This window comes from Toxotes jaculatrix, chromosome 12, assembly GCF_017976425.1.
Source record: "Toxotes jaculatrix isolate fToxJac2 chromosome 12, fToxJac2.pri, whole genome shotgun sequence".
NCBI classification, from domain to species: Eukaryota; Metazoa; Chordata; class Actinopteri; family Toxotidae; genus Toxotes; species Toxotes jaculatrix.
The window spans coordinates 25297664-25312963 of record NC_054405.1 but is presented as its reverse complement, the minus strand read 5'-3'; the positions used below and the strand labels follow the sequence as shown (position 1 = coordinate 25312963).

General features: G+C 42.9%; 1 protein-coding gene across 2 annotated transcripts in view; it reads right to left on the bottom strand.

The window, feature by feature from the left end:
• Positions 1-11798: 11798 nt before the first annotated feature.
• The window catches only part of sgcd (sarcoglycan, delta (dystrophin-associated glycoprotein)), a 158048-nt gene continuing 154546 nt past the window's right edge, over positions 11799-15300 (bottom strand). For both annotated transcript variants that reach the window (XM_041051114.1, XM_041051113.1), the window contains one exon: positions 11799-14106. In XM_041051114.1, coding sequence (XP_040907048.1) covers positions 13921-14106 — 186 coding nt within the window. In that variant the 3' untranslated portion in view covers positions 11799-13920. The remainder of the gene's footprint in view (positions 14107-15300) is intronic.

The window sequence follows — 15300 nt, the reverse complement described above, 5'->3', positions numbered from 1 at the left end:
TCCTGTATCAGAGCCCCTCCAGAGCCTCACGCCGGCGGCTGATAAACACTCGAACAGCTCGTCCTCGTCTGTCAGTCCAAACGCTCGACGTGGGCAAAACAACTTTTCTAAATTTGACATAATCTCTGGCTAATATTCTGCCTCAGTCTTCACAGTGTCAGGAGGCGACACAGGGAAACAAATTACGGCGTGAAGGGTGTTTTATTTTCTTTTGTTATTTTTTTTTCTCCCCAGAGCGACCTAACGTGTGTGTGTGCGAACTCAATTAATGCTGGGTGGATAGTTCAGCTGTCAGTCTGAAACACACTCACGCGTTTTCACACAAACACACTCTCACATACACACCGATGCACACACAAAAACTCAGACTGATGAGGACACGCACACGCGCGCACACACACGCTGTCAGCTACAGAGCAGTGAGGCTCAAAGACTCTGTGAGGTGTGAAAAGCAAAAACAGTCAATTTACTTACAACTGAAACAGGAAATAAAAGAAGCAAATGATTCAAAACACAACAAACTGGTCTGGGACTCTGTAACCTGACGACCCTGGTGACCCTGACGACCCTGACGACCCTGACGACCCCCTCACGTGTCTTCAGTTACTGCGGCTCATCAGAGCTCTGCTCAGGTTGAAGATGGACAGAGCTTTCCTGTAGATTATTAGGAACACCTGTTCATCCATGCAGTTATCTGGTCAGCCAATCACGTGGCAGTAGTGCGGTGAATATTACAGCTCAGTTAATGTTCACATCAAACATCAGAACGAGGGAAAACGTGATCTCAGCGTCTTCGGCTGTGGACTGACAGACAGACTCAGAGGAGGGAGCTAAGGAAGGCTGTGCCCCGTGTGAGTGTGGGGTTCTTAATAATGTGCTCAGTCAGAAACACACAGGTGAAACAGATTTCATTAAGGACAGCTCAGTTCCATCACAAAGAACCATGACGGTGTAATGTGCTTCATCCAGGCAGGTGCAACGAGGCACCACGTTGGACGCACAGTGACTTTAACATGTGTTTCTGAGTTCACTTCGTTGCTTTGTTCTCATTCCACCCTGCTGAAGTGTCCTTGAGCATGACACCGACTCCCCACCAGCTCCAGATGACTCTGCAGCTGGTGATTCGTCTGCCTGATGGAGGCAACCGAGAGGAAACGAAATCATCTTGCAGGAGTCAATTAAATATTTCATCACTTTAATTCCTGCGATGACACGTGAACTGCCTGCCGTTTTCAGCCGGTGCTTCCGAACACCGTGAATAAACGCAGCCAATGAATGCTTCAGATTTTGATTAACGACATATTGGTGTTAGCGGAGCACAGTACTCAAATTCTGTCAGCGTGTTTTGACTTAAGCTGAAATTAAGTACAAATTAGTTTAATAAATAAAAGTGAATCTGACGTCTTTTCTTCTACAGCATAAAAAGAGGACAAGAGCTTTAACAAGGATGAAAAACATCTAAATGCATCTCTGCGCTGAATATTAAAGAACTGAGGACTTTGAACAGAAGCTGCACTTTATTTCAGTGAGTGAAGATGGAGATGGCACATTAATATCTCTGTCAGCTCTTCTCCAAAGAAAGTAAAGTGCCATCCAAAACTGCCTTTCAGACGAGAAAGAGGTTCCTTTCAATGTAATCTAACAAAACGAAGGCAGAGAAAATCTTTTCAAAGAAAATTGCTTCATTAAACTGGCTTCATGTCTCCTGTTCCCTGAGATCCATTAGCAGAGTTTCTGTGTTGCCTTATTCTGAAAGACCACAGGTACCGTAGGCCCTCGCTGTTCATTTAAAAAACAAACAAACAAACAAAAAACAAAACTGTTCTGCGAACAGTAGCATTTACAAAACACAACAAAAGAGAAACTGACTTTGAGTTGTGCACGGTTTCAGTGTTACAGAGCAGGAACACTAATCATAATAATAATAATACATCAAATTCGTAAAGTGCTTTTTCGGACACTCAAAGACGCTGAACAATGGAAACAACAGTAATAATAACAATAGTAATGATAACACAAACACTTGACACAAAAGACGACACTATGAAGTGTTTTTCTAAATATTCTCTTCGAGTCGAGTTGACAGCAAAAGAATTTTCACCGAGCGAGTAAAAGCAAAGAAAGCCATTTATATTGTTCCTGAGCTGAGTGTTCACGGAGAGTTTGAAAGCTTTGTTTTGACTTGGTAGAAAACTGATGATGAATGTTTCACTTTCCTGACGCTTTACTGCTTGACAGCAGCTATAATAGCACCGTGAATGGGTATTTTTAAAAGTACATTAAGTGATGGGAGGTTTTTTTTTTTCCTCCCACAACTGAAGCATCTATCAGTCAAAGCTTAAGCACAGTGCTGATAAATATAATATATTTGCCTTGTCTCTGTCTTTGTCTGAAATGTCCAGGTTTGTCACAGATCAGAAACTTTTTATACAACAATCAAAACTGTCCTGGAAAATAAGAGCAAAGCACAAACAGCATGGCGTGCTCAGGCTGCTGCTGCAAACAGGGTAACAGGACACAGGGAACCAGACCCAAACACAGACGCTGAGGTAGAACCTCTGCAGGTCATTGAGTTATTAGAAACAAAGAAGAAGGAAGGCTTACCGAAGGACGAGAGAGGCAAGGGTCCAAAACCAGTGGAGGCCGTCCAAACAAGCAAGCAAGCCAGCCAGCAAGCAAGCCAGTCAGAAAGCAAGCCAGCAAGCAAGCAAACAAACAAACAAACAAGCCCAAAAGATCCACAGACAGGAATCCAAAGTCCAGAAAAACAAGGGAAAACTAAGAGACAGGTAAAACAGGTAAAACAGGCCACCTGTTTCCAGAACACCTGTATCCAAAACATGAAGCACACAGGACAACAACATGTCCTGATACCTGAAAGAGGGACAGAGAGTCACATAAGGTGGAAGAAAAAATTGGAGGGAAAAGGACAAAGACAGGAAGTAAAACCACAACAGACACAAAAGGAAAGTAATTTCAAAATAAAACAGGAAATAGCTACACTGAGTCCAGGCAGGGCGTCACAGAGAAGTTCTATAAAAATATAATCTCTGGGCAACAGGGTTTCTTCATCAGTTTAAAGGAAACACAACATGTCTGCCACCTCTTCTGCTGCAACATTATCATGACGTGTTTACAAATTTAACCAATCATCCGATCACTAATGTCAAACCTATGAACAGCTAACTCCTCAGCATGTCCCTGCTGAGGAGTTAGCTTGTGTTGTGTTGATACCTTTTGATTCTGTTCTGAACACTTGTTAACCCGACTCCTTTATTTGGTTTATTTATTTACTACAATAAAATGACCACATGTTGTTTAAGCACCCGTGATCTGAAATAAAGTTTTCATTCAGGCAGCAAAAACACACATCCAATAAGAAGTTTGCTGCGTTTACTGTCAGTTCTCGTGGATAAACTTGATGCAAAGAGACGAGTTTAACGAGCTGCGTTTTATGAGGGAGAGAAAAATCTGATTTCATTGTGTTTACTAGAGACACATTTTAATGCCAGACATAAACGTATGCCCTCTAAATCATATCTGCACACGGTGTCGATATGAGATGCATGTTAATGTCAGCTGATATTAAAAGGCTCCTTTGTCTCCTTCTGTTTACATCCCAACAAGGCAGGAGGCCTCGGTGGATGTCATCAGTCTCACGGCTCCCGGCGGCCTCACATTCTCACTCTCACCCACTCCTTTTCCCTCCATGTGTAATCTGCTTTTTAACCCTTTACAGCCCAGCAGTGCAGCAGAGCTCACTGAGTATCAGGCTCTAATTAATCATTTTATCATGTTTGATAAAACCAGTGGGCTTTGAGCTGAAAGCTGCAGACACGGTGGGGAAATCAGAAGGTGTTCAGAGACGGACTGAGGTTGTTGGTTTGGGTGTTTTCATGGCATTATTGAAAATAAAAATATAGAACAGTGCCAGCCTTATCCTTTCACTCATCTTTGTCATTTTAGGCAAAAAAAACCCCAACTCATCAACACAAATACATTTCTGTCATTATCTACTTGGTCCCATGTGAAACACAACTTCCTAAAGTCTGTGCAGCTGCTAATTCACCCTGCACACTTCTATTGATTCTTTCACCCAAAATACCACAGCGTGGCTGTTTAAAGGGCATAAAATGACCACTTGTCATAGTTTTAACAGCTTGTGCAGATCAAAACAGCAGCACAGTAATTCTGAAAACTGCAGCTTTCTCTTGTGATGGAGTTTTAACAGTGAAGAGCTCCTGTAGACCGGCGTTCAATCACCGAACACCTGCAGCTAATTAGTCCACAGCTTGAACTGCAAACCTCCTGCTGCTTAGAGCCTCTTTTCATTAACGGCTCTTCATCATGTCAACAAAGTTCACAGAGTTGAGGCCTGAACGTGCGCCCGCAAAGCCTTCAGCTAAAAAGGTGTAACATTAGCAAAATGAACGGTTTATTCAACACAGGTGTCACGTTTTTTTTCAGATTCTCATGAACAGGACTGAGCAGCTGCTCAGGACTGAGACGGTGGACGCAACAGAGGCCGTCGGTTTCCTTCTCCTCAGAAAAAGAACATTTACAATCCGAGGAATGCAGAGGCAGAAAGATAAAATAACAAGTTCCCAAGAGCGCAGCCATGATGCACCACTGTCTTAGCATGTTACAGCTAATGTGAGCAAACAAACAGCTCAGAGTCACGAGTATAAGTTCAGTGTTCTCTCTCGTTTTAGCTCTGATTTGACCACCTGAGGAAAAAAATCAGTTTAACTGCTGAATGTTCCACTTTCCGGACCAGCTGGTCAGGAGCAGCACAGCTGCTCCTGCTCAAAACAAGGCTGACAGGCTAAAAGAGGCTAAAAAGCTCAATTTTAACAGTGGGATTCTCAGAAAGCGTCCGATTTTACTCCAGTGTTTCGTTATTCCTGCCAAAATGCCTCAGAGAAACCTGCTCCAGGATCAGTGGACCCTGACCTTTCTGAAATGATGTAGGCAGGCAAACATTAGCAAGAGAAACTCAGACTCAGGACAGAGACGCCCTTCACACTTCATAAAGCGACTGAATGAAACATTAGCTGCATTTAATAGACGTTCGCCTTCTTCACATTGTTTAGTTGTTATTTATTCATGCATGAATGTGACTGTTGTTCCCTTGTGTGAATGCAGCTACTGTGCTACCACTGTACAGTAGGTGATTCACGTGATTCCTTCCAGTGCGACTGGGTGAGAAAAAAAAAAAGGGCAGTTTTAAACTATTGAACGTTTATACTGTAGTTTTTGTAGCTGTGTGGAAAAACAACAGAAGCAGCAGAGAAGGAGGAGTGATGCTGGGCTGCAGTGACAGAGGTTACTGATCAAACGTTTGATATAAAACACTTTAAATTATAACTCGTGGACTCTCTGATAAGGTGCTTATTAAACTGCTAACTCCTGCAGCTCAGGCCTTCTCTCTGCCCAGGCTCAGACACCTTTCTTTCTGTTCACTACAGCATGTGAGTACATTTATTCTGACTCCTCCATCAGGGTAGAAGCCTCATCCGTAAACCCCCATACAGCCCTGAGAAGAGGCCTAATTAACCACAGGTGAAATCACCTGCATGAGTTTGCCATTTGGAATCACTCCCCTCAGATTATCAACCGAGTTTCCCCACAGGGTTTAATAAAGTAACTCTTAATCTTAACCAAGGACAGCAAAGCTGTTTTATTTCAGCTGGAGGACAAAGTGATATTAAACACAGATGACAGCTCAAACTCTTGCTGAACTAAACCACAGTGGAAACCCACAAAGAAGAAACAGGGGAAAGAGACAAAGATGCAGGAGGTCGGTCTTTTACACCCACAGCCCCTCCCACCAACGTAACAGGTGCAGCCAGTTACCTTGATGAGCCACTCAGGTTCCTGCAACGCAAACAGGTGGGTGAGCAATAACTGTTAGAGCGAGTTAGAAATGTCAAGACAAAGGACAAAAAGGATGTCGTCTTTTTAAAATAAGTTTATTGATACAGTTATATTTTCAACTCAGTTCATAAATACAAACTGTTTACAGGAAATATAATAAAGTTAAGAGAGTTCACTGACATAATTCATTGCATTATAACAATGTGTTCTGTTTCCATTGGTTTTGCATAGAATGTGTGAGGATCCACTGTGTGTACTTCATGGATAAAACAGAAGAAAACGAAAACATCCTGTCAGTCTTCACAAATAAAATAATTCTCAGTCTCACAAATCTCAGATTCACAGAAATTGAACTCAAGCAAGTTTTTCCGAACTTTTCAAAACTAAAACCAGCGACCGTGTCAAGGATCCACAGCAGGTACCTTCACGTTTATGAAGCGACAGCGTGAGCAGTACAGAGACATGTCCTGAGACACAGCTCGCTGTATTTACAGGTGGTTTCTACATGTGGGAAACACAATAGAACGAATCTGAGGCGACAGATTCACGCATGTGATCGTCCTCGTTCTGTGTTTCAGCTCCACTGAAATGACGAGGGTCACACGACACACATCTCAAACAGCATCGTTTTGTTTTAGCTGCAGTGAAGCACAACATGTGCATGGTGTACTTCTTTTACGTTGAAAAACTTTACAGCTCTGCATGCACATTCCTGTGCAGGTAAATCTGACTCACCTGGCAGGTAAAACACTCGATTAAGGGGTTTGTTTAAACACCACTGACCCACAACAACCCGCAAAAATGAGCAAACACACACACTTTAAGGAAATAGCTCAAACACAAAATATATTTCTTTTTTAAGGATTTACACTCACTGCAGATCAAACAGAAATCAAAATATTACAAACAAGTTAATTTCTCTGCATTACATCTCAGTAACACACAACAAAAGCTAAATAAATTAGTGAATAAAACTGAAATGACAACCAGGGCTGAACAATGTTTCCACCCATCAGACGAAAAGCTGAATTTCACATCAGCGTTCGTTATTTTGCTGCTGGAATCAGACTCAGACCTCAGGGCAGCCACTTCTCTCCTCTGACATCTGAACCTCTGAGCCAAAACAAACTGTTGCTTATATAAAATCATGAAAAACGAGAGAAGCCCTTTCCTCTTTAGCATGAAGAAAATATGCAACAGAAGAGCAGATTCAGGCGGAACCGCCACAGTAAAACAAGCTGGTTCAACATCCAAACCAGCGTCAATCAGCACAGGTGCTTCTGATTCTTAATCACAGATAAAAACACGTCCTCACTAAATAGAAAACAGCCTCACAGATGCAACAACGAGCCACAGTCCAGGAAATGTTAAGCATTTTCTATATTCACAGTTCAGGTGAAACTGTTTCGCATTAGACAAACTTCATCCCTCTTTCCTCCTCACGTTCTTTAAAAAAAAAGAAAAAGCCTTTTTACTTACTGTCCTTTCGACTGAGGCATGAGACAGAGAGAAGCCGAGTCAATAACTCACTCTCAGCTTTATGGGCTTCTTATTCCAATAATCCAAGAGAAAAAAGTCAGCTCTGAGCGAGAGGCTCTTTGTATGAGGAAGCAGAAGAAGAAGCTCTTTTCTGAAAAGAACTGCTGCCATGTGAAAAAGCACAAAATCATGTGAAATCTTAGTCTGTGAAAGAGACGCTCGACCTTGAGACGTCCTCAGTTAGCCGTCGGCTGTTGGTGAAATGACAAAGACGGAGCTGTTGACTGAGGAAAACTAAAAGCCTGATAATTGAGGGTTAAGTTGGCTTATTTAATGTGTGACTGAAGGGGAAGCAGCTAATCCCGCTGACTCTCTAAACCTAATCCTTTGATAGTTATTGTCATGATGAAGAAATATGAGAAACGTTTTTTTTAGAGGGAACATTTAAATTAAATCGACTTCAGTCGCATTCTGACGCAGACAATATCAGTTGTTTAAAAATGTCTGAAAACCTGACACAGGACAAAAGCTTTGATGATTTGCTATGATGATTTTTTGCAGTGTATCTGTAGCTCAAGGTTAGCCGCTGCTCAGTGCAGACTGGCTAATGAGCCAATCGGAGCCCATGTTCCAGGCCTCCAGCTGCTCAGAAACACAGATCAAACGCTCTCCCTCTGCAGCCTGGCCTGGCCTCGCCATCGTAAGCTGAAGAAAGTGAGGAGCGCGGCTTAATCTGGGGTGGCACCGGTTCAAACGGCTGAAAACACGGCAAACAAAAGAGGAGGCATGACCCAGACTGAACTGTGCCAGGGCTCAGAGCGTGGGTCGGAGAAAACCATCAAATTAAAATACGCTAAAGGAAATTTGAGTTTGTGCAGAGTGAATGTGGCCGGCGCTGCTGAAGCAGCTAAAACAGGCTCATTTGTCTGTTTAAAGGGATGAAACATTTGACTTTTAGGGACAGGAGGGTTACCGGAGCTGCTGTTATAGGTTTCGGCATCTTGGCGACAACAGTGGCTTTGACTTAAAAGATGCAAGAATCAGGTTTCCAGGTTCTGCATGTGTGATTCTTAAAACAACAGTAAAAAAAAACAAGAGTATTTTCTCTGGAATAAAAAGCCTCATTAATGCCTGAAAAAAGCTCCAGGGCAGGTTTTTCAAACCAAAGCCTCTTTTTCCTTCAGCGGGTTTTATTTGCACGTCGGCTGTTTTTACGCTCAGAGACAAAAAAGGCGACCAAAGTCTTTGGAAACCAATTTCACACATACGATTACTCGTGTGCCATCAGAGCGACGCGTCACAGAGATGATGAAGACGTCAGTGAAATGTGGAAAGTGTGTGACACAGGAAACAGCGTGAGATAAAACACAGTGGACTGCTGTTTCATGGCACTCTGTGTAGATTAAATCCAGCACCTGTGTTGAATGTTCCGGATAAGGTCACGTCATGATGGTGCAGATGAGAGTGCACATCACTTCCAACGTACTTGTCCAGTCTTATCAAACATAAACTGAAAACATCATTTGAAAACTGTTCCACTGAAAAACGGATGAAAAGGGTAAATAAATAAATAAACAATAGATTTCAGAGGTGAACTTTTCATCAGTGTAGCTCTGTTGTTGCGTCAGCTGTTTGGATGAAATGTGTAAAATTTCATTCATTCATTCATCTTCTTTACTGCTTGATCCATCAGGGTCGCGGGGGAGCTGGAGCCTATCCCAGCTGACTATGGGCGAGAGGCGGGGCACACTCTGGACTGATCAACAGTCATGCGTGAACTTTGAATTTGATTATTTCAAAGTTCTATTTGATTTTGATCTATTTGATTTTACTTTCCAACGTAAAGATCTAGATCTTCACACTGTCAGGAATACAAATAACCCTCCTACCTCCACCCGCACCCCCCTACTCACAAAAACTCCTGAGGACATGACCCCGTCCTATGTCCATGTGACGTCCTCTGTCCTCCCTCTGACCTTAGATCCTGTAGCCTTCAACTGCAACGTTTGCAAAGCAGATAAAAAAGAATTTAGTGACGTTTCGTCCTGTTGCTTTTAGGATAAAATGTTTTTTTCTTTAATGCAAAACTTACTGCCTTGTATTTTTTCTTACACTGTTTGAAACCAGATTCTGAATCTCTGAAATTAAAAAAACAAAACAAAACAAAACAAAAAAAAACTGTATATAAATTTATCACTGGTAAACAGGAACAGGTGACCAGACAGAAACTGGAGCAGGTGATCCCGCCTGTTGATCCATCAGCCTGTCCGACTGATCCTTTTGTGTTGTCGACCTTTATATAAAGCCGACAATCACTGTATGAAGTTATAATGGCACGTTATGCTACGTTAAATTCATTTCATCTCGCTGAGAACAGAGGCAGCTGACGACATCATGTCTCTGCTGAAGAAAGCTGAACACCAAAGACTTCAGAAACGACGCTGCAGTTAAAAAAAAAGTTCCTTGTTCTGTTTGTAGAAATGACGTTTGAAATTCGAGGATCCAAAAACTACTGCAACCAATTTGAACAACGCCTTTTATTTTGGCATCTTTGAAAACTACTCCATGAACGGCAGTTTCAGACTGAAGGATGAAGAAAAATGTAAGTCCTCAGGATGGATGGTGACTCCAGTGTGAAGCCAGGACAGGAAGTACAGAGCACTCAGCACGAACACGCAGGGTTGGAGGAACCGCTTACAGAACCTGATCTGAGCGGTGTTTCTGAGTCAGGCCTGACTGGTATGAACAGATTGTCTTTAAATCACTTTATGCTCAGAAAGAAATTTGAGATTCTGATTAAATTTTAAATAGTGTTAACAAATTGTTTTACTATCTGAAAATATTTAGTCCAATTGATTATGTCATCTATGATCCAATAATTGATCTGATAATTGGTAATTAATTACATTTTTCAGTAAGTAGAGTCAATTTTTGTTGCCAGCAGCAAATTTCTCCTCAACCCTGTGTTTCATTTCCTTCATGGCTTTTTTTTTTCTTTTTTACTTTTGGTTTCTGTGTTTGTTTCTCTGAGAATCATTCAACACGTTCTGTGGAGCAGAAGAACAAAACAAAAGCTCACTCATAGTAGCACAAATTTACACACAGCACACTTGGAGAGAATGCAAAGACCTCGGGCCCCAGCACAACAACAACAACAACAACAACAGAACAAAAAGAAAGCAGGTGTGTGTTTGTGTGAAACGTCTGAGCTCCGCAGGAGGAACGAGTACAGAAAGGAGGAGGCATAAAAACAAACCCAGCTTGTTCTCCACAGGCAAACATTGTATACATTGCTGTACATGCTAACTCAATGAATTTCCTTTAACATTTTTTTTTTTGCCCTTTTAGTATAAAAACACAGACTGATGTACATTATAAAAAAGGATTTCCTTTTTGCAAAAGAGCAAAAGTGTTTCTCTTCCGTCGGCGTGTTCTGTCTGATGCGCGCTGACGCGGGTATGTGTACAATATTTACACAGACAACTGTATAAAAAGATGTATTTCCCTTGTGTACATGTATTCAAAAAAACAAATACATCAGATAAGTTCAATTTGTGGTGAAATATTTCTGAAAGTCCTTTAATATACAGCAACAGAGAAGCCGAGAGACAGCAAGAGGGTTGGTTCACCTGACTCCTCGAAAAGGATGTGACACTTTAAACACAGGAAATGAATAAATGCTGTGCGCTACGACGAGTGTGTTCAGCATCGCAAGCCACTGGGTCAAAAACCTGTAGTTTCCTGTGTCTGAGGTTAAAACTGTGGAAATACATTGAATTTGGCAGATGCTTAGATTCTGTTGCTGATCAGCATCTTAAACCCTGGTTTGTTTATTCACCGCTAAAGGTAAAACTGTTCCAGGTATTTTAGAAAGACTCTTAAAAACGCTCACCGTGCGTTCGTGGGTGACTGAAGCAGATGCTTTGAGTGGCTTACATTAAGCAGTGGCAATCAGACGCGTCAGTGGCATAATCCACAGGATCACATGTTCTGCATTTCAGTGTTAACAGCCACGTACGAGTTCTCACACAGAATATTTGTTTGTGAAAAGCAAAGTAACGAGTGCGTCGTCCCAAATCGACCGCGGTTTGGGCTAAAGTAGTGAAAACAGAAGGAAAAATGGCACATCCTTTTGCAGAATCAGGCTTTGGCAGCAGGAGAAGCTACGGTCAGATGCGGCTGAAGGTCTTTGCATTCGCACAGAGGGAGACGTTTGTGAACTGGATGAAACCGAAACTGAAATCAGAGATCATGTTACTCACTGATGCCAACGAAAGTCTGTGTGATGTGCTTCTTCTTGCCACAAGTGCATCGACATAAGGCACAGGCACAGTTCCCCTCTTTCAACAGAGCGGCTCGCATTAGTTTGTTTTTTTTTTGTCCTTTTTTAAAAATGTCCCAGTGCAAGAAACAAGTAGGGTGACCACCGCCGAGGTTCGAGCAGCTCACATCGGACATTTCTAACATCAGTTCTGTTTTCCTGTGTGGGATTAAGAACTTTAAGGGTGTTGTAGAGTTTTTGTTTTTTTTTTTTCATATAATTTTCTTCCCAGTCAGGACGGGAGGAGGGTGCTGCTGTTTTGTCAGGAGGAAACATGGACAGAATTTATGCAGGCAAAACAGAACACTGACAGTCATTACACGAAATCAAATCCACTATCCACTCCATTTAAAGTCAGCGGTTTACGGCAGCGCTGCCATGTTCATGTCACATCACAGGGAGCGTTCAAGTGAAGACCCACTGAACATGTTCCGACTCAAGGTGAAGTTTGTCTTTTCAGTATCTATGAGATATGAGTAAATCGCTTCTCAAGGCATTGTGGGAAAACAGAAACTGACCATGGGGACAGAAGAAAAAACTAAGGGAAACTTAAAAGTTCTTATGCAAAGTCAAATAGATGTGAAATGATTTGCAGAAGTTACTGCTCGGCACAAAGTCATGTAGACTGTTGGAGAAAGTAATCGACTGTTAATTTAAACAAAGTTTGTTAACGAGCAGCCCGCTCGCTCGTACGGTGTGACGCGACCTCAGTTTGCTAGCAGTGGGTCTTCACGGAGGGAAAAGGATAAACTCTGCAACAACCTGAAATCAATCAGCTGTTTAACACGGTTGGACGTGAACATCCGAGACGCTGAGGTCGTTTGTTGTCTTGAACAAGTCGCTGTGAAATCAGACGATTCCCGCGAACAGACTGACACGAGCACCGGGAAGCTAATTCGAATAATCAGGGATAAACGTGATATGACGTGACCATGATCATAATTTGGCCTAATAGTTGAAACCTTTAGTTGAACATTGTTCTACATCAGCATCGACTTCATTAAAAAAAAAGAATATCACAGCTAATGCACGTAGACGTACACACAGCACACACAGCACACACACACACACACATCTGGATCTGAATCTGCTGTTTGCAGTGTTTAACTTCGACAGTATCTGGATCCCTATGTTCACTCTGCCTTGTGTCTTATATCCTGACCCAACTCACATCAGGAATAGCAGTCATTAGGTGCTTATAGTTTTGCCTATTGGGCCTTAAAATAGAAAACGGGAAAAGTAAAAAACCCTTTAATTATCTGAGCTGCTGTAAGCATGGGAGAGGGAGGAAGAGAAGGTGAGGAAGCGAGGGGGAGAGGATGAAGAGGGGAGGGGGAGCGGGTGGGGGCCGTTGCCATGGGTGATCACTCTAGTGATTCTGGTACTGAAATGCTCTTGAGGGAGAAAGGGAACAGATCAGTGTCTCTTCTCTGAAACCTCCAGAGATTTTCCTCTCACTTTCTACCAGGAGGCTCCTACGAGCAAAGAGTGTGAGTGTGTGTGTGTGTGTTTGTGTGTGTGTGTGTGTGTGTGTGTGTGTGCACCATGTTCATGTGTTAGAACATCTGCACTGTGTGTATGCATGTCTGTAAGCTACGGTGTATGACTGTTAGGGTCAGACCGATATATTACCAATACAGTCCTTCTACTGAACATGAGTGTGTCCGCTGAGTGTCATTCATTCCCACTGTGATCATGTGAACAATCCCTTTCCACCTCAGTTGTATTAAAAAGTAGTTAAAACCTGCAATGCAACACTTTTCTTCTCTTTTATTCACGTAATTGAATTTAAAAGCCTCATATGTTCTAATGTCCTGTGTGTATAAAGAGCTCAGACACGTGTGAGAGTCGGGGGAGAGTCTGCGTCCCATGATGCTCTAAATGCGGTTTTCAAAGGCTTCTCCTCTCATATAAAATTAAGGGGAAAAAATCTTTTTAGCGCTGAATTATTGGCACAAGATATCAGCTGTCGACAGTTCAAAATTCTCGGTACTGGTCCTTTAAAACATATCGGTTGAGCCTAAATATGAGTCAGAGTGTTTGAGACTAAAGTGTGTGTGTCGGTGTATCTGTGTAGGTACAGTATCTGTGATTGTTTGTCCATCAGCTCTGGCAGCCTCTGTATGTGTCTGTGTTTGCTCTGAATCAGTCCTAGAGGCAGGCGATGAGTGCACATCTGTCTGTTTTTGCCTGTATTTCTTTCCAGAAATCTCTGTATTCATGTATATTTGCACGTGTCAGTCCTAGAGGCAGACGTTGTTGCTGATCTGGCAGGTGGATCCGGTGCCGGCCTGGGACAGGAAAAGCCTCCCGTTGGGGCAAACGCAAACCTCGTAGACAGTCTGCCTGGTCCCAGAGGACGAGGAGCTGGTGGAGGCCTTCCCCTCCGGCAGCCGCATCAGACGAATCCTCCGAGCATCCAGAGAGATCTGAGGCGGAGGGAGAGAAAACGGGTGAGACCTGAAACACGTAGTGAAGAAGAGAAGGTTTGGGAATCTGGAATTCTCTACTCTGGCTTGCCCTTGGCAACTTCTCATGTATTTAGAAAGTCTGATATACTCGGCTGAAAGTTTGAGTTTCTGGTTTGAATTTTTGTGACACTTCTGAGTTTCTTGTTTACTGATTGTGAATTAAAGTGTTTGCACTGAGAACAACTGGATGGGACTCGTCTGCCATGTTCAGCTACAGGTTAACTCCTGCATCTGAACATCCTGCCTCTGCCTGCTCACACACTGAACAGCAAATCTGACCTCCACACATCCATGATCCCCACGTTTCAGAGCAGAAGAGTCACTGTCACCTCGGCTAACCTCGGCAGAATCAGGTGTCTCCTCTCGTCTCACTGCTCTCAGAGCAAATCTCTCTACCTGCTGTTCTTAGCTTGGCTTTTATTTTTCTTCCTCGGGCTCCCACCTCACAAAATTGGACTCACACAAATAGTGCATGTGGCTCTAACCGCCTGCACACTGTCACTTGCACAGAATGTCAAGTGAGATTTTTCAACCCACACCTCCACCTGTTAACAAACGGTTAACACACACTGCTCCCATCCAACATTCATGACTGTACAAGAGATGAGTTATGAAATATACCAACATTCAAATTCAGCAGTTCAAAATTTGGTGAGTCCTATACAAAGTCCAACACTTTGTGTTTTGAGTCTTAAACAAGTCATCAGTCCCTCACCAAAAAAAAAGCAGAAAAAGTTTATTGTCTGCTGATTCCCAGGTCGTTCCTTTTGACTCCTGAGCAATAAAAAGAGTAAAACTCCAGAAAATTCCTTCTGCCACGCCGACAAAAACACACCCACACATCTCCACTCATTTTACTCCCTTCACTCTCCTTCCACACTGATGGGAACAAACTGTCTTTCTTCCTCTGCACAGACACGAACCAGTGCTGCATGAATCCCATCTCTCTGCCCCTCCATTCCCCCTCCATCCCCCCTCCACCCCCGGCCTCCTGGGGCTCATGCAGGGCTGGTGTTTCACTGGCCGAGGAGAGGAGGAGCTCTCCAGCCATAAAAAAGGTAAAGGAGCCATTACCAGGCGCCTTGGGGAGGCATCGCCATCAAATGACCTGGAACACTTCTAAAGCAGAGTCTCAGTCGACTTCCTCCGACA